The sequence below is a fragment of the Manis pentadactyla genome, chromosome 4, assembly GCF_030020395.1.
Source record: "Manis pentadactyla isolate mManPen7 chromosome 4, mManPen7.hap1, whole genome shotgun sequence".
Taxonomy (NCBI): Eukaryota; Metazoa; Chordata; class Mammalia; order Pholidota; family Manidae; genus Manis; species Manis pentadactyla.
Window position 1 is genome coordinate 133,435,418 of NC_080022.1, and position 26,138 is coordinate 133,461,555.

General features: G+C 47.8%; 1 protein-coding gene across 5 annotated transcripts in view; it reads right to left on the reverse strand.

Annotated features, from left to right (window-relative positions):
* Window positions 1-1,716: 1,716 nt before the first annotated feature.
* LOC118916537 (ubiquitin carboxyl-terminal hydrolase 43-like) overlaps window positions 1,717-26,138 on the reverse strand; it is a 71,716-nt gene continuing 47,294 nt past the window's right edge. For 4 of the 5 annotated variants that reach the window (XM_057500876.1, XM_057500875.1, XM_057500872.1 and 1 more), the window contains 7 exons: window positions 22,030-22,133; window positions 16,832-16,909; window positions 15,912-16,038; window positions 15,457-15,805; window positions 13,235-13,393; window positions 12,137-12,301; window positions 1,717-3,482 (listed from right to left, as the gene is read on the reverse strand). In XM_057500876.1, the coding sequence (XP_057356859.1) occupies window positions 2,431-3,482; window positions 12,137-12,301; window positions 13,235-13,393; window positions 15,457-15,805; window positions 15,912-16,038; window positions 16,832-16,909; window positions 22,030-22,133 (2,034 nt within the window). In that variant the 3' untranslated portion in view covers window positions 1,717-2,430. The remainder of the gene's footprint in view (window positions 3,483-12,136; window positions 12,302-13,234; window positions 13,394-15,456; window positions 15,806-15,911; window positions 16,039-16,831; window positions 16,910-22,029; window positions 22,134-26,138) is intronic. The other variant, XM_057500873.1, reaches the window with a different exon arrangement.

Consider the following 26,138-nt stretch of genomic DNA (forward strand, 5'->3'; position numbering starts at 1 on the left):
CTCTCCTCTGTCTTTCCATCTTTCTCCTCTGACCCAGTGGGCCCTTGGAGCTCCTTTGACCTCCCAGCCCCAGATTCTGGATTTGCAAACCCCTCCTTCTACTGGTGAAAGAGAGCAGGAGTGGTTGATCAAGGAAAGGGGCTGCAGAGCCGGGAGACAGCCTAGGAGTCGGGGTGGGCCATTACCATCAGACACGTGACCGTGTCTAAGCAGCAGGGATAGGCCCAGGCACTGGGCTTCCAGAAGAAGAATGGGAGGCCCTTTCTGCCATACTGAGCTAGTTCAATCACTGGCTAAGCTCATATCTGGCTCAGTGGCTCTCCACCTTCCTCCAACTTCAATTAACAGATTTCCAAGGACATTTTTGTGATTGGGAAAAAGCATCCAAGTATTTCTACCATGCTTCCTCCTTAAGCATCACTTGACCACTTGACTACGTGACCACATGCCCACAGCTTACTCGGATGCATTTGCACGGCCAAAATCAAAATCATGCCCCAGTCCAGACAGAAACCTGACCAGTCCTTTCCCAGGCTCTATTCTCATAGCCTTCCCTACCCGCTCCCTCTAGACAGAAGGCAACCTCAGGGATGGGCATGTCAAGGGGCCTCAGGCATGGCTTTGGAAGACCCAGTGATGGCAGATATCCACCAGTGTCCATGTGTAATGGCCTCTTTCTAAACCTCCAGGTTGGGAGCCCAGGGCAAATGCTCCAATTTGTGGTGCATTATGGTAAACACTGCTAACACCTGGGACCCACTCATGATATCCAAGGGTGTTCCAAAGATTGACGACTTACAGAGAAGAAGCCTGGGTGTGCACGTCTGAGTCACAGCCCAATCCCTCAGAGGACAAAGGAAGCGAGGCTGAGCTTAGGAAGAGGCTGGGAGCTAAATATGGCCAATGAACATCAGCACAGGAGAGAGAATGAGGTAAGAAGGAAGCCTAGATGCCCATAACCCAAGAAGGAATAGACAAGCTTGTCTTCCATATCTCCTGAGATTACATCAACTAAGGCGTGAAGAGAATCTGGACTTCCTTTGAAACGCACACACTCAGGACTACCAGCACACAGATTGCCCTCTGCGGGGCAGGGGGCAGGGTCCGCCTTCTTTTTCCTTCTATTGCCTCAGTTCTTTCTATCTTGGAACTGTTGCTCAAAAGTAAATCGTCTTTCTCACAGGGCAAAAAAAGGACTTCATTTTTCCTTCTTAAGAAAAGTCACGGAGACATACCAGTGAGTCATGCAGTATGTATGAGGGAAAGAATTTTGGAGTGAGGTGACTTGAACAAACGGTTCTCATCAGAAAGGAAGGATTTCCAGAGCATGGCCTGTTTAAACACAGACCCACCAGTAACCTCAACTGTCGAGCTGCAGGCCGAGGGTCAGGCATGGCTGCCTCCCAGTAAGAGGTGACAGGGTATCTGTTAGAACAGCTACTGAAGCCAGTGCAATCTAGGAAACGGGACAGTCCACCAGCAGTCCACTGAGACAGGCTCAGACTCCCAGGTCCTCGAAAGCACAGGCCCTCTGCAGAGAGACTGGAGAAGCCCTCTCCTTCTTTAGAAACAGCAAGTCATCTTAATTAAGAGCACCTTAAACATTTGCATAAACAACTCAAGGGACTCCTTTCCAATATCAACAACAATGAGCCAAATTTACAGGCAGCAGCAAAGCAAGATCATTTGTCCCATGTGAGCAATTCAGTCACTTGCTTGTTTCACTGGCAGGCTTTTATTAAAATCGTACATAGATCTCATATTTACATGTTTTTAAAAAAGACCCTCCTTTGACCCTAGTATCAAAATAGTTCTTCTTTAAATACCTCAAAAATCTTTAATACAATTATTCTGTTATATATTAAATATTCTCCTAAAATCTCAATTGTTTCTCCCCATTTCCCCCCAAGAATCCTGACTTATTGTCACTCCCACATTTTGGGGATCTTTAATGCTTTATTCCAGAGAAGCATTAAAAGGAAAAGATTTTTCTGTTAAGTCCACTACTAAAAAAAAAAAAAAATTTTTTTTAAGGAGAAACCAATGACAACACTTGATTTGATATTGAAGATTCTTATTAATTAGGCTTCTCTATAGTTATGTCCTAAGGTTTGCCCACATCCAAATCGCCCTTTAGTACTGGTACTTAGGGCCTGGAATTAGTTAAAGGCAACATCAGTTCTTGCCTTAAAGTGGTAACATTGCTCCAACAGCACCCTCTTGTGGCCTAGACGTATAAGAGCATCCAACAATACAGGAAGGTAATTTGGATACAAGATATTAGAAATCTAGATGCAGAGATTAAAATGTTCACTTTCAGGGGTCACGGGACAACTGGCTTCCAGAAATCCCGCTCTCAACACAGGTACCCAGAGTGCTGTCAGCGCGGTCGTGAGAATGTCAGTTTCACACAATACTGGAAATACACTCTCAAAAGCTAGACTCCGGTAATGATTTCTTTCGACCTAAGGAGAGAGTGTGGTATTTCACCTTTTGCAAGGTGCCAAAAGAAGCCTGCTCCCCCAGAACACTCCTGGGTGATGTACCAAGGGCACTGGCCCTCAAGGGATGGCTGGCCTTGCGAGGGAGGTGCAGAGAGCTGGGGGCTGACCGGACACCCCCATCCAGGTGGTGGGCTGGGGTCCGCGTCAGGCTCTCCTGAATCCTGAGGCCTGCAGCTGGGCTCACCCTGCCACTCACCAGGGAGGCTGGGGGCATCTGGGGAGCCACCACCCTGTCATTCTTCTTCTCCTTCTTCCAAAACACAGACCTCAGAAGGGTGAGGGTCCCCTGCGGGGATCTGTCTGCCCTGGCGTCCCTTCCCTCTGAGTTGGCCCTGATCTTGTCCAAGGAATCTTGGTGATTGTCTGTGTGGTTTCCAGAGGCCGCAATGCTCAGGGCCTCCTTGGGGGACAGCGCTGTACCACTGCCTCCTGCCTGGTCACTGCCCGTACAGTTCGTGGTCCTCAGGCCTTCCAGCCGGGCGCGTATCTCATTCTCCACTGAGGGCATCACAACGAGGGGCAAGTCGAACTGTTTGGGAATCCGGATATCCTGACTTGTGTTTTGTTTGAGTTTCTTTGCTGTGCTTAGACCATCAGGGACTCCAGGGACTGCACAGTGCTTGGGGTAGCCCGAGTGGTAGGGCCCTCCAGCCAGTACCATATCGCCGTCCCACGCACTATCTTCACCCCCAGCAGAGGGGGCGGCGTTTGACTGTGGCACTGATGCCATTATGTCCTTGCCAGCAGCGCCTGTCAACAGTGGTACGATGGACTGGCTTGTGGATCGAGGTCTCCGTCTGGACTCCAAATACTCCACCAACTCAACAGATGCACCAAGTGGTTTCTCCCTGGGCCCAAAAGACCACCGGAGAGGCATGGTCTTAAAGGGCCCATGCTTGGCTTGAGAAGGGGTGGGCGCCTTCATGCTGATGCTTCGGCCTCGTATACCCCGTACCAAAGGCCTGGACTCCAACACTCCTGGAAAAGACACCAAGAGCATCAGTGCCCAAATAACCATCCAGCTGCAACAGTAATAGCAGTGTCAGCCATCTAACAAGCACTGACTGAGCACCTTGGATGTGGTGGGCACTGTGCTAGGCACTGGAGATATGGCAGAGAGCAAGACACATATGGTTCCTGCCCTGGGAAGCATCAGTGTTTTCACCCAGCATGCCATGGAATTGATTGATGTATTTGAAGCCACAGTGCGAGCCAGTGTCCAAAAAGGTAGCTACGTGCCCAGGCAGTGCAGCCCTGAGAAAGCCCAGTCTCTGAGGCATTTAGCTCCCAGATATAAGATTATTTTTATTTGCCTTTAAATATTCCCATGAAACAGAATGCTCTGCCAAAGTTTCTGCTTTTCCAGGTCAGATTAGATGCTTGTACTTTTTTTCAAATTCAAGAATCTCAGATACCTTAACGTGAGCTAAAAAAGAAACAAACTATGTGCTTAATTTTATCAGAGCTGCCACATGTCTTCATTGTATGTTTGCAACACCTGTATTACAGTTGAAAAGAGATTTTTTATATAAACTGTTAAGTGAGAAAGAGAGTCTAGAAAATCACAGTGTAAGGCAACTTGCAAAAATATATACACATATATGTGTGCATATGTGTGTGCAGGTGGATGATGTATGCATATGAAAACAAACAGGTGGCAAAATAAATCCTAAAACAACAAGGCATAGAGGAGGCCATGGGGGTGCTGCGTACAACTGATTTTCTTCCTAATTCTTCCTAAATCTCAACATTTCTGAGGGGAACATACATATAACTAAGGTTGCATATTTTTTCTTAAACAGCCAGTTACAAAAACAATTCCATTTGCAAGAGCATCAAAAATAATAAAACATTTAGGTATTAACTGAGGAGGTGAAAGATTTGTACAATGAAAAATATAACATATTCCTGAAAGAAATTAAAAGACATAAATAAATGGAAACAAATCCCATGTTCTTCATGGATTGGAAGACTTAATGTTGTTAAATATCAAGATGGCCCAAAGCATTCAACAGAGTCAGTGCCATCCCTATGTAATATTTTTTGTAGAACCAAAAACCCATCCTAAAATGCATGTGGAATCTCAAGGGACCCTGAATAAGCCAGTCACAAAAAGTCAAATACTGTACGACTCCACTCATACGAGATAGAGTAGTCAAAATATAAAGACAAATCGTAATGGTGGTTTCCAGGGGCTGGGTGGAGGGGAGAAGGTGGAGTTATTGTTTAATGGGTATAGAGGTTCAGTTTTACAAGATGGAAAGAGTTACGGGGATGGATGGTGGTGAAGGCAACACAACAATGTAAAATGTACTTAATATCACTGAACTGTACGCTTTAAAATGGTTAAGACGGTAAACTTTGTTGCGTGCATTTTAACACAATAAAAATAAGTTAAAAGGAAAAGGAACACTCAGTTACCAGTTACTGAACCACCAAGACGCCTTGATTGACAGGATGCCTGCACCCTGAGGTCAGCTGAAGCACACGACCGCGTGGGACAAGGGCAGCAGTCCCTGTGTTTACTGAGAGACCCAGGGCCATCTGCCAGCCCCTCCCCTCACCTGTCCAGTCTCATCAGCGAGTGTGAGCAAGGGCTGCGGCCGCAAAGGCCCCTGTAAGTGGAGGCTCAGCCAGCTTGGACGGGCGCTTTGGAGGGGGCCAGGGATTCTCAGGGCCATAGGCGCAGGGCCTCAGGGCTCAGGGCAGCTGAGGGATGAGGCCCGGAGTCACGGGGCATGTTGGCTGGGGGGTGGGCGGGCACAGCACAGGCCAGCCAGGCTCCCCAGGAGAAGCGGCCGGAAGGCGAAGGGGAACAGCACCCACGGCTATGGGAGCAGTTGGTCGGAACCTGAGAGGCTCCTTGAGATTTTACCTTCATGTTTTCACATGCAATTTTGGGTATCTTTTCCTTTAAAGCATTTCTTTAGATGAGCCAGGAACAGACACAATTTCACCCAAAATGCTTCACAATTTAGGTTTCAGCTGCCCTTGCTGCTCCACCATTAAATTCCCATGCCTCGGAGGAAAAAACGCTCTGGGGGCTGGGATGTGTACACAGGTTTTATCCTCTCCCACAGCCCTGGGCAGGGCAGAGGGAGCAGCTTTGTGTTAGGACAAAGCTGTGACTTTTATTTGGCCTTTCAAAATGACAGAAGCAGCCTGTAGCTTCGGCAGGTGGTGAGAGCTTGGCAGTGGCCCTGTAGGGGCCCTCCCCGGTGGGAGGGCCGGGCCACCTCTGCCGCTCCACACCCGGAACCACAGGCACTGACGCGGCTCGGGTCTCCTCTTGCTCAGGAGTCCAGGGAAAGGATCCACTACTATCTTTGGTTTCTCTCATTCTACATGCTGGGCTCCAACAGGACCTGAGGGTGAGCGTGAGAGCCTTCGGTAAATGGAGAGAGAGGTGACATAGGGGCAGGAGGCAATGGCAGGACCCAGGCTGATGCACTGCTTACCGTCCAGCCAGTGTCTCATGTGCCTCCCCTGGGGAGGCCTTCTGGGAGGCCGGGAGCTCGAGGCAGAGGCGGAGCCGGAACACTGGTTCCTTCCCGTGGAATCTGCCCTTGCTCACGCCCAATCTGGCCTGAGAACAGAAAGGCCTGGAGCCTTAAGTGACATCAAGTACATGAATAGTTAGGTTCTTCCTGAAGGTCAGGTAAGCCCAGAACACACACAAGGAGCTTCCCAGGCGCTCCTCACACAGGTGGTGGCTATACAGCAGTGGGCATGCCCACAGCAGCTCTGCAGCTGCCAGATGCTGCCCTGAGAAATGCCACCTCTGTGATTTTTAATTCTCGGCTGATGAAATCAGGCATCAATGTGACCGTACAATGTGTGCCGGGAGCTGGGGGGGCCTCTCCTCACTGTCCTCAGCCACCTGCCACAGGACAAGCCTCTTCCTGGCCCAGCACTTCTGGTCTCTCTGAGGGCTTCCACTGTGCCTCATATATCCACCCACTTATGTGTTCGATAAATAGCTAAGGAGCACCTACTGTGTGCCAAGGACTTTCAGTGCTGGGGATACAGCTGTAGAAACATACAAAGCGCCTGTCCCTTATGGGGTTTGAGATGTAGTGCTAAGAGCTATGCTGAAGAATGAGGCAGGAGAAGGGGGAAAGAGGCGGTGGGTGGTGAGTGAGAAGCGGGGAGAGACCTGAGTGAAGGGAAGGAAGACACCCAGGGGAGATCTGGGGGAAGAGCCCCCAAGCAGAGGAAGCAGCAAGTGCAAAGGCCCTGAGGCACTGGTGAGATTTGAGGGCTAGGGCAGAAGCAAAGAGACTTCCATGGCTGTAACCAAGAGAGAAAAGGGTCCCCCGTTACAGTCTTCATCTTCTGAACCCCAATCTGTATTTGGAGACATCCTGGGGCAAGCCTAACCCCCAAACTTCTCCTGCTCCCTGAGAAAGTAAGAAGCTACACAGGTGACCAAGACTTGGTCATCTCTGAGACCGAGCCAGCAGCACGAGGCTGGTGAGGGTAAAGGCCATCTCGGGGGCCTAGGCCACCACTGCTTCCATCACTCTGAGAATCACCTCTGTTCAAGAGGGTGTGGAGGGGAGCCCCAGGGGGCAGAAACAGAAAAATAACAACATTCAGCATTCAGAGAATAAGAACAAACAGAACCATCCAAAGAGGCCCCTAATGAAATAGAGCTACCGGAAGAAACAGAAATCTCTCAAGGAGATTGAGGTCTGAACAGGGGACTGACAAATGCGGCTTTCAAGTTTTAAAATTCACTGAACAAACTGAAGCCTTGCAGGGCTGCCGCTGAGACTCGAGTGAGTGGCCTGAAAGCGGTGTGGACGCAGTATCTCACACCCAGAGCCCAACGACAGGGAGGCAGCAATCCCAGGGAAAGGCCCGGGGACTCGGACAACCATCCAGGAGACGCAGCGGGCAAATAATAGGCACTTGAAAAGTAGGAGAGGCAATAATTAAACAAAGGAGCAAACAGAAAGAACACTTCCCTACAGCAATGTTCTTCTACAGCCTGCAGCGAAGGAGGGCCTCTCCAAGCTCTAGGTAAGGCTGATGAAGAAAAACAAGACCTAGGCATATTCTGGTAGAATTTCTTAACTCCAAGGTCAAAGACACTCTTACCAACTTCCAGCCAGGAAGAACAAATGACTCTCACATGAAAACAATGGGTTTCTCACCTGCAGCCCTGGGCCTGGCAGACCGTGGGAACACACCCGCAGACGCCCGAGAGCACCTGAGGACTGCAGTCCAGGAGTCCTCCACCCAGACACGCCGCCATCCACTTCCCAGGGAAAGGAAATACCTGTGGCTACACAGGGTTAGAGGACACACCACGCTCACTTGGGAAGAACTCTGACCAGAATCAGAACTGCGACCTCAAGATAAAGGGTGACAGACAGCAGTGTTTGGTGGATCCCCACCCACATGGGGACACGTGGTCTTAGAATGTGTAACACAAAGCTAAGTTTGTGTGTCAGGGACAGGAAAGGTACTGCAGGAGGAATTCTAATTACACTACTGGAACAGAGTATCACCCCATCTCAGCAAAATGTAAGAGTTGGGGATTGAGGTGGGCTCGTTCCTAAAACAGACCAGAGGGAGCCTATGGAAGCAGCTCAGAGGCCTTGTGGGGGGAATGACATGGAAGCATTCTGCAGGTGTGATCTTATAAACGGGAAGGAGAGAAGGCAGCTATGAAACAGGGTGACTCGCAGGGACCAGCTGGCTTCTCATATCCATGTAAAAGGACAATGTATTTGGTTATAAATACTGGGAAGGATTCGGTAACAACAGATGGAAAACGAAAGCAGAGCTTCCACATGAACAAGGGGGAAAGGAAACAAATGGCAACATGATCAAATCAGTCTATATAAGGAAAAAGAGTGATAGAAAATGTTGAAATGACATGAAATCACGTTTCATTGCTCTTACATTAATATGAATGGACTGAACCCTCCCACGATCAGATAGGCTCTGAATTTTTGATAGATAGGTTCAGAATTTTGAACTGGAGATAAAAAATGTTAGCAGGATAAAAGCAACATTATACTGAGAAAAGACACAACTTATAACAACTTACAAAGAAGATATAACAGTCATCCACTTCCACCCAGAAACAAGACATACTAACACCTACATACAACATACAGTAAAAATTATTAAAGCTCCTGGAGTACTTAATAAAAAAAAACTGGGCTATACAGGAAGGTTTCAATATACCTTCTTCTACCCAGGCAGTCCTAAATAAGGTCAGTTTAAAGGCATGACCTGCATAACGGCAATCAACTCACTTAATTTGATAGTTATAAAGCTCGCATCCCTCAAATAAACATAATATACATTATTTTATGTACACACAGAGCACTGACAAAATAATAATTATCTACTTACTTGATCACATAAAGGGAATAACTTTTGAAAATGTAAGAATGAGAATAAGTTAGCATAAGAGTAGCCATCTTAAGGGCCTAGAAGCAGTTTTCTGAAGTTGTGACTTAAAAGAAAAAAAACTGGAACTGGGTAAGGCCTTGGAAAACAAGTTAATCATGAACACCGGGATGGGGGCAGCTGTGGCCTTCAGTCAGCTAACCTTGGTCAGTTAATCCTACATACCAAGCTTATCGTGCAGAACCTCCCTAAATTGAGGAGTGGTCTTACCTTGCTCTCGCTTAACCCCAGGATGTATGTCTTGCAAAGATAATGTGCAGCTGTGGAAAATTACTAAGAGTTAAGTGTTTTGAAAATGCTATATAAACCCTTGGTTTTGAGTGCTCGAGGTCCTTGTTGAAACCCGCTGTGTAGGGCAGACACTTGGACCCCAGCTAGCTGGAATAACAATAAACCTCTTGCTTGTTGCATCGATCTGCCGTGGCCTTCGTCTCCTCACTGGGGGGGAAGCGCAGACCGGAATAAGGCCGTTGGGTCTTACAAAAACTACATTCTTGGATCATAAGCCACAAAATTAGAAACAAAGGCTGTAAGGGTAAACAAAAAAAATCTTAAACACTAAAGCTCCCAGATATCCTTCAGAGCAAAGAGGAAATCAAAACAAATAAATACTATCTGGAAAGCACTGAAAATGTAAAAAACAAAACCTTTGAGGCCCCCAAAAAAAGCCACAGAGGACATTTATCATCAGGAGCATACAAACTGACTCAAATTGACTGAAAAGCTGAAGTCCTGGGGCCCCTTACTGACAGGGGGGCCTCTGGGAAGGACCCTAGCCATTTTTCACATGGTCACATTTTTATAAAAATTGCACAAGTAAGGTGTTTATATCCTTTTTCTTGCAGAGTCTCTCTCAACACCTGTCCTCAAGTATGTAAGCTGCAGTTCTGACAAAACTCGTATCCAAGGTTTTGGTTTAAAATGCCTTCACAATTCTGATGCCCTGTAACTAGAGCTGCTGGAATGATGATGTTCCCAAGCTATCAGGGTTCCTCTACAGAGGACTCCCGGCACTTGGGAGGGACAGTTCTGTACTGAACAGCACCATCCCTGGGCACCACAGCACACTGAGCATCCCTGCCCCCTGGGGACTACATGCCAGTAGTCCCCTCTGCTCACTGTGACAGCAGAAAAATTTCTCCCGCATACCCATGGGGAGAGGAGGTAACAGTAACCATGACTAAGAACCTATCTGCTGGATTTAGGTCTTGCTCAGGCTTAGTACTACAAGAAAATAAGGTTGGATTTCCAGCCACCTAAGAACTTCTCAAACAAGTTTCTAAATCCATCAGTATTTCATTCAAACCCCAGGTCTGAACACTCCCTCTGGAAGTAGGGCTCTTGCAGTGTCCAAATGGAAGAAACTCGAATTTACATCTTAGAGGCACAGCGCCAGGACGCCACAGCCAGGGGAGCCAGTGGATTTGCTCCTCAGCCACTTTCCAGGCGTGAGCTCGGGACCGGTCACTCCTGGGGCTTGGCTTTCTCCTTTGTGAAAGGGCTATAATTTCACCTCTGGATCATGATGACTAGAGAAGAAAAATGCCTGCAAGCATCTGGAGGGCAGTTCTGCTGCTTTCTCCCACCCCAGCCCAGTCTGTCTCTCTGGGAGTTTTCTGGAGTTGCATCTGACTCCTGTCTGAGTGCCACGTTGAAAACCTGGGTCAGCTTTTGAAGGTGCCTCATTTGGAGTCTGAAACACTATTTTCCTTGGGAGACCTGAGAAATGGCTCGGGGTCCTAGGCCACTGGACAGAGCTGGGATGAATTTATGAGCTCGTCTGAGGCTAGTGCTGATGGGGATGGACAAACTCAGGGAAGAACTTTTCTTTGCTAGATGCCACCCTATATGTACGGTCATGAAAACGTGAGGGGCAAAGAAAAGCTGAGATGGGTTAAGTCAGAACATAATGCATAAAATAGTATGCCCACATAGAAACAGATGCTAAAGAAATAAAACAAATGCAAACGGCATGTAGAGCTGCACCTTCTCTGTCACTGACAGCCTCTCTGCCCTTGCTCAATCTCTAGATGCTGGAGACTCCAGGGTTTGGTCCCAGGTCTTCACTCATTTCCATCTTCATGGTTTCCTTAGGAGAGCTTAGCCAGCCCTGTGGCTTAAAATTCCATCCATGCACTGATGACTCTCAAGTATCTATTTCCACTCCTTAGCTATCAGCTGGATTTGGATGTCTTACAGGAGTCTCAACATTACCATGTCCAATTGTTTTTATTTCCAAAACCAACCCTGCTTCCTACTCACCCTTCCCACTCATGACCTGCACTGCTAACCACCTAGTTATTTAGATGCTAAGCAGAGTTCCCCCTGACTAATCTGCCCCTCACACCCCATACGAGCGAATCCCGTCAGCTCTATCCTCAGATACATGCAGTCTGACTATCTCTCACCTAACACGCTGGTCCACGCCACGACTCTCTCACCTGGATAACCACAAAGAGCCTCCTTCCAACTGGCCCTCTGCTTCCACTCTGGCCCCCTATCCCCAGGATGTATTCATATAGCAGAAAGTAGACTTCATAAAAATATAAATCAGATGAAGTATTCCCCTACTCAAAACTGCACTTGGGATGAAATGAAACTTTGTACTCTGGGCCCAAAGGTCCCTCATGGCTGGGTCCCAGCTGCCCTCCTGTCACCCTCCTCCTCCTTCACTCTGCTCCCCCTTGCCTCTCACGTGCATGCCATGCCCACTCACCCTCAGAGCTTTCTGCCTGACAGCTCCTCGGCCCAGAATGCAGTCCCAGGCTTCACAGCTCCCTCTCTTGCTCACTAAGTCTCTGCTCCGAAGTCACCCCTTCCCCACCTGCCCCATCTCCCGGGGCCTCCACGTCCTTCCCCTCCCACCCCCAGCCTAGGTATCTTCTTCCTCTGATGATATACTTCTTGGCACTTACCCCTGCCTAACATCATGGCATTATACTCATTGGCTTGTTTAAGTGTTGTCTTCCCCGTCAGATGGCACCCAGGGAGCAGAGAAAGATTGGAGGGTGATGGATGGGTTGGGGGAGGTAGGTGAGGGCTAGGTCACGGCAGACCCAGTCTTTGAATAAATCTCTCCTAAGGACTGACACTTTACACTCAAGGTCATATACAGTGCCAGCACATTCATAACAATGAGGAACGAAGGTCATTACAGAAATGAAAATAAAATCAATAAATTTAACCCACATGATGAAACATACCCTTTTCCTGCCTGGAGAGGCTGTTTGTGAAGACAGGGGTGTCAGGCACCTGGGGCCAGGAGGGGCCGGGGGCAGAGCTCCAGGACAACAGGCTTCCCCGCATGCTGCTGTTATTGCTCCCGAGCCGGAGCAGCCAGTGGTCAGATAAGGAGGAGCTGGTGGAACCTGGGGAGGAAGCACAGAGGGAAGGCTGGACCCCACTCCAGCCCTCGGGACCCAGAGGAGCCTCTCATGGCCAGATGCCCAGCCCTGCGCCCTGGGCCAGAGCAGGATTAGATCATATCAACTTGGTAATGACCAGGAGAAACCTGCAATTCATAACCACAGGACCAAGTGGAAAAAATCAAGGCAAGGAATTTGGGCACAGAAAAGGGGGTGTGTTGGTGAGCACTGAATGAGCTGTCACCAGTTTTCTAAATATGGTTATGTTTCTCATTCTTCTTTCTACATCTCTCTTCTGTAAATGGAAAGCAGATTAAGGTTGATTTAGGCCTCCTAAATCATCTTAGTTTTATCTGGGCATTTTACAATAACTGTTGAGAAGAAACTCTTGAGTAATAAAAAAAAAAAAAGTTTTGTCATCCCAGAAATATGGATGGCTAGTTTGTGGAGTGAAATCAGTAATGTAAAAAGGTTCACTTTGACCCTCTGTTCTCCTCAAATCAACTTTGAGGTTGTCTAAAAAAGGTATTGCTGGGGTGTGGTTAAGTAGCCATACTTCCTATTAAAGCCCCATGTCCCTTATAACTGCCCCTCTCTTCTAATAGGACGGATGCAGGTTTATATTCCACAAGCTTAATTAAAACCTGCCTTGATATGAGTGAGCTGGAAATACAAAACCCCGATCAGCCAAGAGTCACACACATCAGATACAAAACATTATATGTATTATTCTCTTCCCCTCTCTTGGATTTCCATATGTCCATCCCACTTCCTTACAAATGGGATCCTAGCCTGTAGTGCCCAAAGCTCTGAGCAGCAGCCAGAGCTTCCTCTTGCAGATCCTTGCCGACCTCTCCTGGACCTCGATGTCTGATGGAGCATCTTCCCAGTTCCTAAAGTGAATCCCAGTCCCCTTGCCCTACAGGGAGCACCTACCTCTCATGGAGCTGCTGGCTGACCAGGCAGGGATGCTGTTCCTCTTCTGATAGAACAGGATGTAAGCCCCTCGGGTATTGACCTCATCTTCTAGAAGTGGCTCTACTGTGCTATCATCGAAACTGTACCACTGGCCATTCAGAGAGTTCCGGCAGTAGGCTGCAAAGGTCCAAATCCCAAACCCCATTACTGGAGCCCCAAAATGCAGGACACATTTCCCATTGGCATAGTTAAAAAATGGGCCTGTTTGTAACAGAATGAGAAAAATTGGTCCATTTGGGGCCGGAAATGAATTTTATGGAACTAGAAAAGATTAATCAGTTACACTTCCAGCTGATGATTGATAAAGTGTGCCGCTACTTTAAGTTGAATCCTTCTGCTCCGCCCCTGCTCAGGCAAAACCTCCAGTACCAGGGAGTTTCAAGCTGTTTAGCCTGACAGTAATGGTAACACTCACCTGTTTCTTCTGAGAAGCTTCAAAATGCACATCTCGGATTGAGTATGCAGTGAAAGCGCACACTTGGAATTACGATATAGTTTTCTATTTATGAACTGAAGTCAAACATTTAAGAAGATGTTCATAAATAAGATTCCCACTACTTTGCAAGCAATTACAACAGAATACTCTTCTCCTTTCCCTCCATCTCAGTGAATGGTACCAAAACCCACCAGTCTGGAGTCAGCTAGCTTTTTCTGTAATGGGCCAGACACCAGATATTTTAGGCTTGGTAGGTCACATGTGGCCACATACAGTCTATGCCATCTACTCCTCTTTTCAAACATTTTTCAAAATGTAAAAACCATTTTTTAAGTCATGGGCTGTACAAAAACAGGGGCTGGACTGGATTTGGCCAATGGCCATGGTTTGCTAACCCCTGCAGTTTTCCAAGCCAGGCACCAGGCGCTCATCTCCGCCCCACACCTGCTCCAAAAGCCAGTCTTACTGATCCTACTTCCAAAATGTGTCTTGAGTGTCTTGGTTGTCATCGCCTGCATCCCAGCCGATACTGCCTCTCACTTGAAACCACAAACATCCTCTTAACTGGGATTCCGACTTCCATTCTTGCTCTCTTCTACCCCTTGCCTATAGGGCAGAGATACTACCTCACTTTGTAAACTAGACTATGTCTTTACTCCTCTGCCCACGACCATTGAATGACTTCCCATCGCCCTTTGGAAAACATGTAAACTCTTGTGTATGGCCTCCAGTGTCTTCTTCTCAGCCCCACCTTGTTACTCACCCTCGCATGACTACATTTCAGCCACAACAGGCTGTCATGGGTTCTTAATCACACCAAGCTCTGCCCCAGGGTCTTTGCACATGCTAGTGACTCCGCCCATAATGCCTTCCTCCCATTATTCACATAACTAGTTCCACCTCATCCTTCAGCTCTTGACAGAAAGGTGATGTCCTCAGAGAAGCCTTACCTCTGTCACAGACACAATTAGTAAATCACGTTTTCGTGATACCAGGTGGTGAAAGGCTAGCACGACAAGCACTGTGTTACTGTGTCTGAAATTAGATTCAAGTCCCATAGGGCAGGACCCATATCTGTCTTGTTCATCTCTGAAGCCCCAGCACCTAGCACAGGGTCTGGCATGGAGCAGGTACTTATATTTGCTCAATGAGTGATGATCCTCGATTTCTATACAGTCCAGTGCTATCCAAATTGCAGCTACGTCAGAACACTGGAAACATGCACTTTTCAAAACCTGAAATATTTTAAAGCAATCTTTAAATGAAATGATTCACGTTATTCTAGAATAGAACAGACCAAGGTATATGATGATGGACAACTGAACATGCCACCCAGCCGATGTTTCTGTCCTTCCATTTATTTACTTCTCTCAAGTTCCTCTAAGGGATAAAAATTAAATGTATTCAGTGAAATAATTTTTAAAAATCTGTTAAGAGTCCTTGTGTTGAATCACAGACAAGGGTAAACATCACTCCCTCGGTTCTCACAGTTATCCTACTTTTCATATGGTTGAATATACTCAGACTGTAACTAACTGCATATTCCAACCACCAACCTAACTCAACTCTGGCTTGGACCCCGAGCCCCCCACCCTCTGGCAGGTGCCTGGGGTGAGGGGTCAGCCCATGCCAAGTGCCCGAGTGAGGTGGCATTCCAGGAGTGCCTCTTCCCGGGACATCTTCTGGCCCAGGCCACAGCCACAAACATGGCCCTGGCAGCCCTGAGCCAGAAGGCAAGGCTCACCTGTGTAATGCCCACCTTGCAGACTACCGTGGTGGTTGCAGACCGCGTACAAGTCGTACAGGAAGTCCAGCGGGTAGCTGGTGGGCACACAGGCTGGCTGCTTCCAGGAAGGCCAGGGGCCTGGCCCAGGCCTGGGGCCAGCGCTTCTCTGGGCCACGTGGGGAGCCATGTTGAGGCCAGAGAGTGGAAACGTCACCAGCGTGGAGAGCTTGTTTCTCTTCTCGCCCACTTGACAGAACCTCTTGAGGTGGATGATGAGGATGTCCGGCAGCGTCCACAGGCTCAGCTGCACCATGCCCTGCTGGAGGGCTTTGCAGTGCGGGCACTTCCAGGCGTCGCCCTGGGCCAGCTGGCAAGGAAGCCACCAGGACTGTGAGGCCCCCAGGGCCCACAGCTGACCACCGAAAGGTGACCAGCCCCCTTCCCGGCCCAGGAGTGGACCCCCGGGGAGGCACCTGCTCCTCTTTGGTGTAGGACCGAAAACATTCGTCCAGGGTACAGCTGTGCTGCTGATGAGCCTGCTGCTGCCTCCACACACTGTCTGCATCTGGCACCCGCTCCTCCTGCAGGCTCCCGAACAGGCTGCAGAAGACCAATGGCGTTAGCGCTTCTCACCTCCAACAGAGGCTTCACCGGAGCCAGGGAGGCGAGGGTGCTCCACCTGGTGCCTCGTGCACACCCTGCCTCAGTGCTCGCTCAGTGCTCCTGGGATTCTCAGGCTCCCCCACCAGCTCCAAGAGGGACCACATACTTGGCTTATGGGTCTTTGTTTCCTCGTCTTAGTGCAGGGCCCAGCACCTAGTAGATTAATAAATCCTTGCTGGACTGAACAGTGCCCTTTTTCAAGGTAGGGCAGATGCACTCGGTGTTACACAAGCAGCCAAGTTACTGTTTAAGAGTGTGGACTTGAGCCAGAAGACCTGGGTTCAAATCCCAGCTCTGCCATGCATTGGCTGTGTGACAGCATGTGACATTGTCTAACCTCTTTGGCCTCGGTTTCTACATCTGACATCTGAAAATGTGGATTACAGTAGTACCTACCACATAGGGTGTGAGAAAGATGAGATAAATTGCACTATGTATAACGTGCTCAGAGCAGTGACTGGCACGGGCTGGGTAGGTAAGCATCACATACCATTTACTACTGTCACTGTTCCCAGTGCTGGTGACATCCACCACTATCATTCTTACTATTACTATCGCTGTTTATATAACAGACAGTTATCATTGGGTTTTGTACAGGCATGGGCCACATGGCATGCAGGAGGGGTGCATACTGCCTTATGGTCACATGGGGGGAAACTGGGCCCAGGAAGATTCATTTGCCCGGCTGGCCCCGTCTTTCCCCAGCAGAGACAAATTCTGTTGACCTCACCGCTCCTTGGCACAGCTATCCCACTCCACGGCCAGTTTGATGTGTGGGGGGCCTCCTGGCCTCCTGAGATGCAAAGCCCTGGGGAGAGAACAAGGAGCCATCAGAAAGCAGCAAGCCGCCTCCCCACATCTCTCAGGGTGCAGCGGCTGCCTCAGCCCCAGGCCTGATGCTCTAGACGTGCCCAAAACCCGGTGTAAAGCAAGGGAGGTATCTGGAGAGTCGCTCTCCGCTGAAGGCTTCATCCTCAGATACCCAGAAATTCTCAGTGTGAGTCAACCCACGGCTCTTTGCAGCGGCTTGGGCCCAGCCCATTTCCAAAAAGGTTGGTTGACCTTCATACAGAAGAGACAAGTTAGGAAGAGAGTGGAGAATGTGAGGTCTTGTCCTGAAGTCAGACAGACAAGTGATGGGAAAGGCAACACTTAACAGCATTCAGAATGTATCGTGGGAAAAAACTGGGCCTGTCATGAGTCCCTGTCTTCTAGATGATTCAAAAACAGGTTTTGAGCTCAAACCAAATCCTGTGGGTGAGCAGTGACAGGTCTGGGGTGGGGTCGTGGTGTCATCCTGACGAGCAAGCGCCAGGAGGGGGCAGGGAGCCAGGTGGGTCTGGGAGAAGCCCTCCCCGCTAGGCGAGCCCTGCTGATTCAGGGCAAACAGTGCCGGTCCGTCCTCACCCTTCTGTAGACTGGGGGTAACTAAGCTACGGGCATCTGTCTGTCTTCCTCCTCGCCATCTTCACTCCCTCAGAGGAGGAGAAGCACCTTATCAGGCGGTGGGACTGTGGGTAGGGATCGGCTCAGTCCCTCCCGGTTACTCCTTCCTCTGACTCAAATGGGAGCAGGCTGGCATTCTTCCTCATCCGTGTCCCTGCAGGTGGAATGCTGGCAGACTGACACATATTCAATTCTGAGAGAAGACATACTGGGGAGCCTGTCTGAATCCCTACATCTCTTTCTTTAGGACGCCCAAATTCGCCATCCCCACAATGCAGAAGGCCCACAGCTGGGGAGCTGGGGAACTTCATTCCGAGGAACATATTGGATTCATATCTAAGCCACATCCTTTTATCACCCTTACCAATAAACCTAACATGTTGATCTCTTTCTGCCTCATTCCTCATTCTACTTTTCAACTGGAGTCTAAACATGGGAGTGGAAAAGGAGAATCGGTATCTTCAGGCTCTGTTACACAAAACCGCTTAGGGCACAAAGAGGGGAGAAGTGTGTGTATAACTGAAGTTCACTTCTTATATGGGAACAAACATGCAAGAGACACCGTGATCTTCTCTCCTGATCACAGCCCTGGCTCAAACAGGAAAGAGGCCATTATTTGATATTTATGGCAGGATGTGATCCTAAGCAACATACGGACATAATCTCTACCCTGAGGGAGCTCAGAGTCTGATAATAGGAGAGACATGCAGAGAGGCTACTGCAGTGTGCCCAGGGTGTTTATGGGGACTTGGAGGAACTGCACCCAGCTGCTTCAGAGACCAGACTTTCTGCACAGGAAGAGTGGGAGTTGGCCAGGTGAAGGGCGAGTAGGAAGGGGAAAGGGCTGTACAGGCGGAGGTTCAGCAGGAGCAAAGTGTAGGGTGTGTGCTGGACCGACAAGCAGAGGTTCAGTGGGCCGGCCACACGGTGAGAGGGCAGGGCTGTGACCACTCTGCAAGGTGTGGACTTTACCCTGTGGGCCACCCAAGGGTTTTAAACAGACAGGTATGGAAGCAGATGGATGAGAGAGCCACTGGCCTAGCGGCAGTTACAGCAGAGCGGAGGCTCTCGGGGTGTCCGGCTGAGGTGATAAGGGCCTGGACTTATGCAATGGTGGTAAATGTGGAGAGGAGGGAACAGGTCTGAGGAACCACCAGGATTTGGAACAAGAGGACTTGATGATGGACTGAATGTAAGGAGAAAGCAGGAAGCAGGAATGAAGGGTGATTCCCGGTCACTAGCTTGGGATCCTGAGTAGATAATGGTTGTCACCATCTAAACACAGGAGGCAGAAGAGGAAAGTTTTAAGCAAGAAGATTTGCATTGACAAACATTTAGCTTGCATGTCTATGAGACATGTAGGAAGGTCTGCATCTCAGAGAAAAATCTGGACTGGATCTAAATCCGAGAGACCTGGACCTAAAGGTGGTAGACAGAACCGAGGTCATCCAGGGATGGAACACTAGGGAAGCATGCCGCGGCGGAGTGCCGAAGCCCGACCACATGTGAGGGCCCCTGAGCAGGAGAACAACAAAGGAGCAAAGAAACTTCTAGGAGGTAAACACAGTGGGATAGAGCCATACAGTGGAGTACTGTTCAGACGTAAAAGGGAAGGAGATTCTGACACATGCTACAGCATGGTTGAACCTTGAAGATTCTCTGCTAAATGAAATAAGAAAGATACAAACTGCAAATACCATCCCATTCCACTCTTACGAGACGCCGAGAGTGTCATGTTCAGAAACAGAAAGTAGAGCAGTGTTGTCAGGGGCTGAGGGAAGGGGAAAGGGGAGTTAATGTTTAATGGGGACAGAGTGTTAGTTTGGGAAGATGAAAACATTCTGGAGATGGATGGTGGTGATGGTCGTACAACAATGTGTGTGGACTTAATGCCACCAAACTGTATACTTAAAAATGGTTAAGATGGTAAATTTTATGTTGTGCATATTTTTCCACAATTTTTAAAAAACAGAGACATTTCTAGAGCAAGGTGGTGCTAGGCTAGGGAGGCCCCGGGGCTGAATGTGGGCTCTGTGAAGGAGGCAAGGGATCAATGGTATCAGATTCTGGGGAGCGCTGTCCTCGTGAGGTGGGGGTGGAGGCAGGGGCCATTAACTGCTAGGGGACATGGGGAGGACAGAAGGTGTGACAGGGGACTGTGGTCACAGGCAGGACTATGTTCAGCATGATCAGCCTGCTGTGCAACCAGACTCTGTTCCTGTGCTTCTCAAACTAGCTATGATGAAAGGCCCATTGGCTGGTTTCTTTCTAAACCATTACAGATACTTTTATAAAGTACAATAAAAATATAACTCATGGGGGGATGACAAAATACATGTTCAATTTTCAAAAAAACTACGTGTTTTATAAAATTGTTATATATTCACTGTGTTTTTTTATTAAGGTATCATTGCTGCACAATCTTCTGAAGGTTTCACATGAGCAACATTGTGGTTACTACATTCACCCCTATTATCAAGTGCACCCCATACACCCCATTACAGTCACTGTCCATCAGCGTAGTAAGTTGCTGTAGAGTTATTACTTCTCCTCTCTTTGCTGCGCTGCCTTCCCCGTGACCTACTTTTGTTGTGTTGCGAATCACAGTGCCCCTGAATCCCCTTCATCCTCCCGACCCCTTACCTTGGGTAACTGCTGGTCCCTTCTCGGTGTCTGTGAGTCGGCTGCTGCTTGTTCCTTCAGGTTTGCTTTCTTTGTGTACTCTGGGGCACGCACTCTGAGTAGCATGGTTCTCTCTTCCAAGACAGAAGGCCGTGAGGGGCCCCTTTGTGCTCTAAGCAGGCCCTTCTCCGAACCTCCCCACCACCTTGTCTCCCTTTTCCTGTCAAGCCCAAGCAGGTCCTGGCCAACACTTTCTGCGTCCCTAATTCTGTAAAGCAGCAGCTCATCAGGGAGGGTGCAGGTGGGGCACAGGGTGTAGAACCTTCTGCCCTGCTTCCTACTCTGGTTCCTGGTCTCCTTGTCACAGGAGGGGTCCGTCTCTACCATGATTCTGACACCATTCCAATGTGTGCTTTTTCCCCACCATCAAGCTATTAACTCAGTCTGGCACTATCTCCAGGAAGACAGCATCAGATCCCATGGGCCTGCCCCTGCCTCCCCACTTTGAAGCCAGTCCTTAGGTCCAGGTTGTCTTCTGGGCTTTCGACCAACCAGCTATAGATCAAAGGTTCCAATAACCCTCCTTGGGTTTGATTAATTTGCTATAAGGGCTCACAGAACTCAGATGAACATTTTACTTACTAGATCGCCAGTTTATCATAAAAGGGCATAACTCAGGAACAGCTGGGTCTCTCAGATTTATTATCAAAGGACATAAGTCAGAAACAGCCGGATGGAAAAGACATAAATCAGGAACAGCCCCAGGGCATGTGTGGGAGATGGTGCAGCCCACCATGCCCACCACCCTCCCAGCACCTCCATGTGTTCACCAACCCGGAAGCTCTCCAAACCCTGAGCCAAAAGGCTTCTTATGGAGGCTTCATTCCCTAGGCATGATTGATTAAATCACTGGCCACAGGTGATCAGGCCCACTCTCCAGTCCCTCTCCCTTCCTCCAAGGTCTGAAAGTTCCAAACCAGGAACTACAAAGTTGGTCCCCCTGGGAACCAGCCCCCATCCTTAGGTACTTCCCCAAAGTCACCTCATTAACATAAACACAGGTGCATTTGAGACAGGCTTCTTACGAATAACAGGACAGCTTTAATTGCTGTTATCACTACGGAAATTCCAAGGGGTTTATGAGCTCTGTGCCAGAATACCAAATATGTATCCTTATCATAAACCACAATATCACACCTACATCATAGATTCAGTCAACTTTGGTTAACCAAGCCAAGAAATCAGAAATGTTTATTGAGAACTTTGTGTCTGTGGGAAAATGAGCAGAAGAGCCGGACAGGGAAACTGCCTCTCAGACGCTGAGCTGGTCCTGTGGATTGCTTCGCAAGACCAGGTGCAGTGGAAGGCCTTGCAGGTGGGCACCTGGAGAATCAGGAAGCCAGACCCACAGACACATGGCCACACTGGCTTTATCCCCTGGCCATAGCCCACCATCTAGAGTTTGGAGCCAGTGGTGGAGGGGTAGAAGGCTCCCCTACCCTACAGGGGACATACAGGCTGAATTCAGTAGCATGACTTAACTGAATGGGTTTTTCAGTCAGACCAATCTGGGTTCAAATTTGGGCTTGGCCATAACTAGCTGTGCAAGTGTGAGCGAGTTAACTTATTTCTGGGAACAGCGGTGTTCCCTCACCTCTGAGGTGGCCGCGTCTCCGTCCGCTCTAGACATAAGGATTGAAAGCACAGGAAGTGTACAAACCTGGCATAGTGGCTGCTGCCAGGGAGTCAGGAGACCAAGAGTAGCTGAGATTGCAACCAATTTGACTGACACATATGGACACTTATCTAGTCGAATGAGATCGCACTCATTCTCTTACCAAATCTGGAACATGCCCTTACCTGTCCACTGCCCAGTGACAGAGGGGCTGGCTGTCCTGTGGGGATAAGTAGCTGCAGGCCAGAGAAAGCCCCACAACCCGGATGGCGAACAGAGATCCTGGGTTCTGCCAAGACAGAGACGGAGGAGGTGGGTCATCAGGCCTGTTTAAATTAGACTCCTACAGGCAAATAAATTACTCAAAATTGTAATTCTTTTTGTCTAGTCTATTTTGAATATTCTCTTAATAATTAGTATTCAAAACCTAGAGCTATAAAGGCTTCATTTTTTAAGAAGAGACACACTGTACCTTCCAACATAGTGACCTAACACTGCTGAACTCATTAAATTTTCCAAAATGATGATCATGCTGTTTTTCAGTCACACACGTGTAACTGGAGCAGGTGCTGGCATAGTCAATGGAAAGATCAGTCAACTATGTTAATTATTAATAGGTAACTTAACTTATTTTAAGACGATTTATCATCATCACCAAATTGCCAAAAGAAGGCAATTATCTAAAAGCAAGTTAGTGTATATTTTACATACCAAATGCTTAATAAGTGTTTATACACTATAAAATAGGCCATATAAGAAATTCCACCTATGCTTTCATTCTAAGATGTATACTTTTTTTAATACTCTAACATTTTTGAAATTGAAGTGTTTTAAATAGCATTATTCACAATAGTCAAAAGGTAGACACAACCCGTGTCCATTAAAAGATGAATGGATAAACAAAATGTGGGCTATACACCCAAGGGAATGCTATTCAACCTTGAAAAGGAAGCAAATTCTGACACATGCTCCAATATGTATGGATCTTGAAAATATTTGGCTTAGTGAAAAAAAAAAACCAAGACACAGAGGACAAATATTGCATGAATCATCCACTTATGTGAGATACCTAGAGTAGGCACATCCACGGGGACAGAAAAGCCGGATGGAGGTTAACAGGAGCTAAGGGCTGGGGGATGGGGAGCTTGTTTAATGGGTATAGAGATTTTGTAGGGGTGATGAAGATTCGGGTACAGAAAATGGTGATGGTTAATGCAACACTGTTGAATACAGTTAATGTGCACTTGTGAATGATCAAAATAAATACGTATAATTTATCAAAGTTAAAAAAAATCCATGGAGAGGAGGGGCAGAAGATGGCGGCGTGAGTAGAGCAGCGGAAATCTCCTCCCAAAACAACATATATCTATGAAAATATAACAAAGACAACCCTTCCTAGAATAAAGACCAGAGGACACAGGACAATATCCAGACCACATCCGCACCTGAGAGAACCCAGCGCCTCGCGAAGGGGGTAAAATACAAGCCCCGGCCCCGCGGGAGCCGAGCGCCCCTCCCCCCCAGCTCCCGGCGGGAGAAGAGCAGGCAGAGCCGGAGGGAGACGGAGCCCAGGACTGCCGAACACCCAGCCCCAGTGATCCGGGCCAGAGTGAAGGGCACTCGATACTAGGAAAACAGGGCAGCAAGAACAGTGAGCGGGCACTGGAGGCTGGGCGACAGAGGACATAAGAAAAGCGCGCGACCATTTTTTTTTTGCTTTTTTGCTGTTTTGTTTGGGCGAGCGCTTTTTGGAAGTCTTAAAGGGATAGGGACCCCAATACTAGGGAAACAGGGCAGAAAGACCGGTGAGCAGAGGCCTGAGGCTGGCACCGGAGAATAAAGAAAAACGAACGACCACCTTTTTTTTTTTTTTTTTTTTTAATTAAAAACTTTTTTTTTTTTTTTAATTAAAAAATTTTTTTTTCTTTTTTTTTTTTGGTGGGCGTTGTTTTGTTTTGGCGGGTGCTTTTTGAAAGTCTTAAAGGGGCAGGGTGGGTCACTTAATCCAGAGGTAGGGAATCTGGGATCTCTGGGCACCCTAACCCCTGGGCTGCAGGGAGCAGGGAGGCCCCTTACGGAGATAAATAGCCTCCCAGCAGCTCCTGCTCCAACGCGACTCCACCATTTTGGAGTAGCTGCCCGAGCCAGGCCACGCCCACAGCAACAGCGGAGATAAACTCCATAGCAGCCGGGCAGGAAGCAGAAAACCTGTCTGCGCGCAGCTGCGCAGCACAAGCCACTAGAGGCCGCTGTTCTCCCAGGAGAGGAGGGCCACAAACCAACAAGAAGGGAAGTCCTTCCAGCCGTCACTCGTCCGAGTTCTGCAGACTATTCCTATCACCATGAAAAGGCAAAGCTACAGGCAGACAAAGATCACAGAGACAACACCAGAGAAGGAGACAGACCTAACCAGTCTCCCTGAAAAAGAATTCAAAATAAGAATCATAAACATGCTGACAGAGATGCAGAGAAATACGCAGGAGAAATGGGATGAAGTCCGGAGGGAGATCACAGATGCCAGAAAGGAGATCGCAGAAATGAAACAAACTCTGGAAGGGTTTATAAGCAGAATGGATAGAATGCAAGAGGCCATTGATGGAATTGAAATCAGAGAACAGGAACGCATAGAAGCTGACATAGAGAGAGACAAAAGGATCTCCAGGAATGAAACAATATTAAGAGAACTGTGTGACCAATCCAAAAGGAGCAATATCCGTATTATAGGGGTCCCAGAAGAAGAAGAGAGAGGAAAAGAGATGGAAAGTATCTTGGAAGAAATAATTGCTGAAAACTTCCCCACACTGGGGGAGGAAGTAATCGAACAGACCACGGAAATACACAGAACCCCCAACAGAAAGGATCCAAGAAGGGCAACACCAAGACACATAATAATTAAAATGGCAAAGATCAAGGACAAGGAAAGAGTGTTAAAGGCAGCTAGAGAGAAAAAGCTCACCTATAAAGGGAAACCCATCAGGCTAACGTCAGATTTCTCAACAGAAACCCTACAGGCCAGAAGAGAATGGCATGATATATTTAATACAATGAAACAGAAGGGCCTTGAACCAAGGATACTGTATCCAGCATGACTATCATTCAAATATGACGGTGGGATTAAACAATTCCCAGACAAACAAAAGCTGAGGGAATTTGCTTTCCACAAACCACCTCTACAGAACATCTTACAGGGACTGCTCTAGATGGGAGCACTCCTAGAAAGAGCACAGCACAAAACACCCAACATATGAAGAATCGAGGAGGAGGAACAAGAAGGGAGAGAAGAAAAGAATCTCCAGACAGTGTATATAACAGCTCAATAAGTGAGCTAAGTTAGGCAGTAAGATACTAAAGAGGCTAACCTTGAACCTTTGGTAACCACGAATTTAAAGCCTGCAATGGCAATAAGTACATATCTTTCAATAGTCACCCTAAATGTTAATGGGTTGAATGCACCAATCAAAAGACACAGAGTAACAGAATGGATAAAAAAGCAAGACCCATCTATATGCTGCTTACAAGAAACTCACCTCAAACCCAAAGACATGTACAGACTAAAAGTCAAGGGATGGAAAAACATATTTCAAGCAAACAACAGTGAGAAGAAAGCAGGGGTTGCAGTACTAATATCAGACAAAATAGACTTCAAAATAAAGAAAGTAACAAGAGATAAAGAAGGACACTACATAATGATAAAGGGCTCAGTCAAACAAGAGGATATAACCATTCTAAATATATATGCACCCAACACAGGAGCACCAGCATATGTGAAACAAATACTAACAGAACTAAAGGGGGATATAGACTGCAATGCATTCATTCTAGGAGACTTCAACACACCACTCACCCCAAAGGATAGATCCACTGGGCAGAAAATAAGTAAGGACACGGAAGCACTGAACAACACAGTAGAGCAGATGGACCTAATAGACATCTATAGAACTCTACATCCAAAAGCAGCGGGATATACATTCTTCTCAAGTGCACATGGAACATTCTCCAGAATAGACCACATTCTAGGCCACAAAAAGAGCCTCAGAAAATTCCAAAAGATTGAAATCCTACCAACCAACTTTTCAGACCACAAAGGCATAAAACTAGAAATAAACTGTACAAAGAAAGCAAAGAGGCTCACAAACACATGGAGGCTTAACAACACGTTCCTAAATAATCAATGGATCAATGACCAAATCAAAATGGAGATCCAGCAATATATGGAAACAAATGACAACAACAACACTAACCCCCAACTTCTGTGGGACACAGCAAAAGCAGTCTTAAGAGGAAAGTATATAGC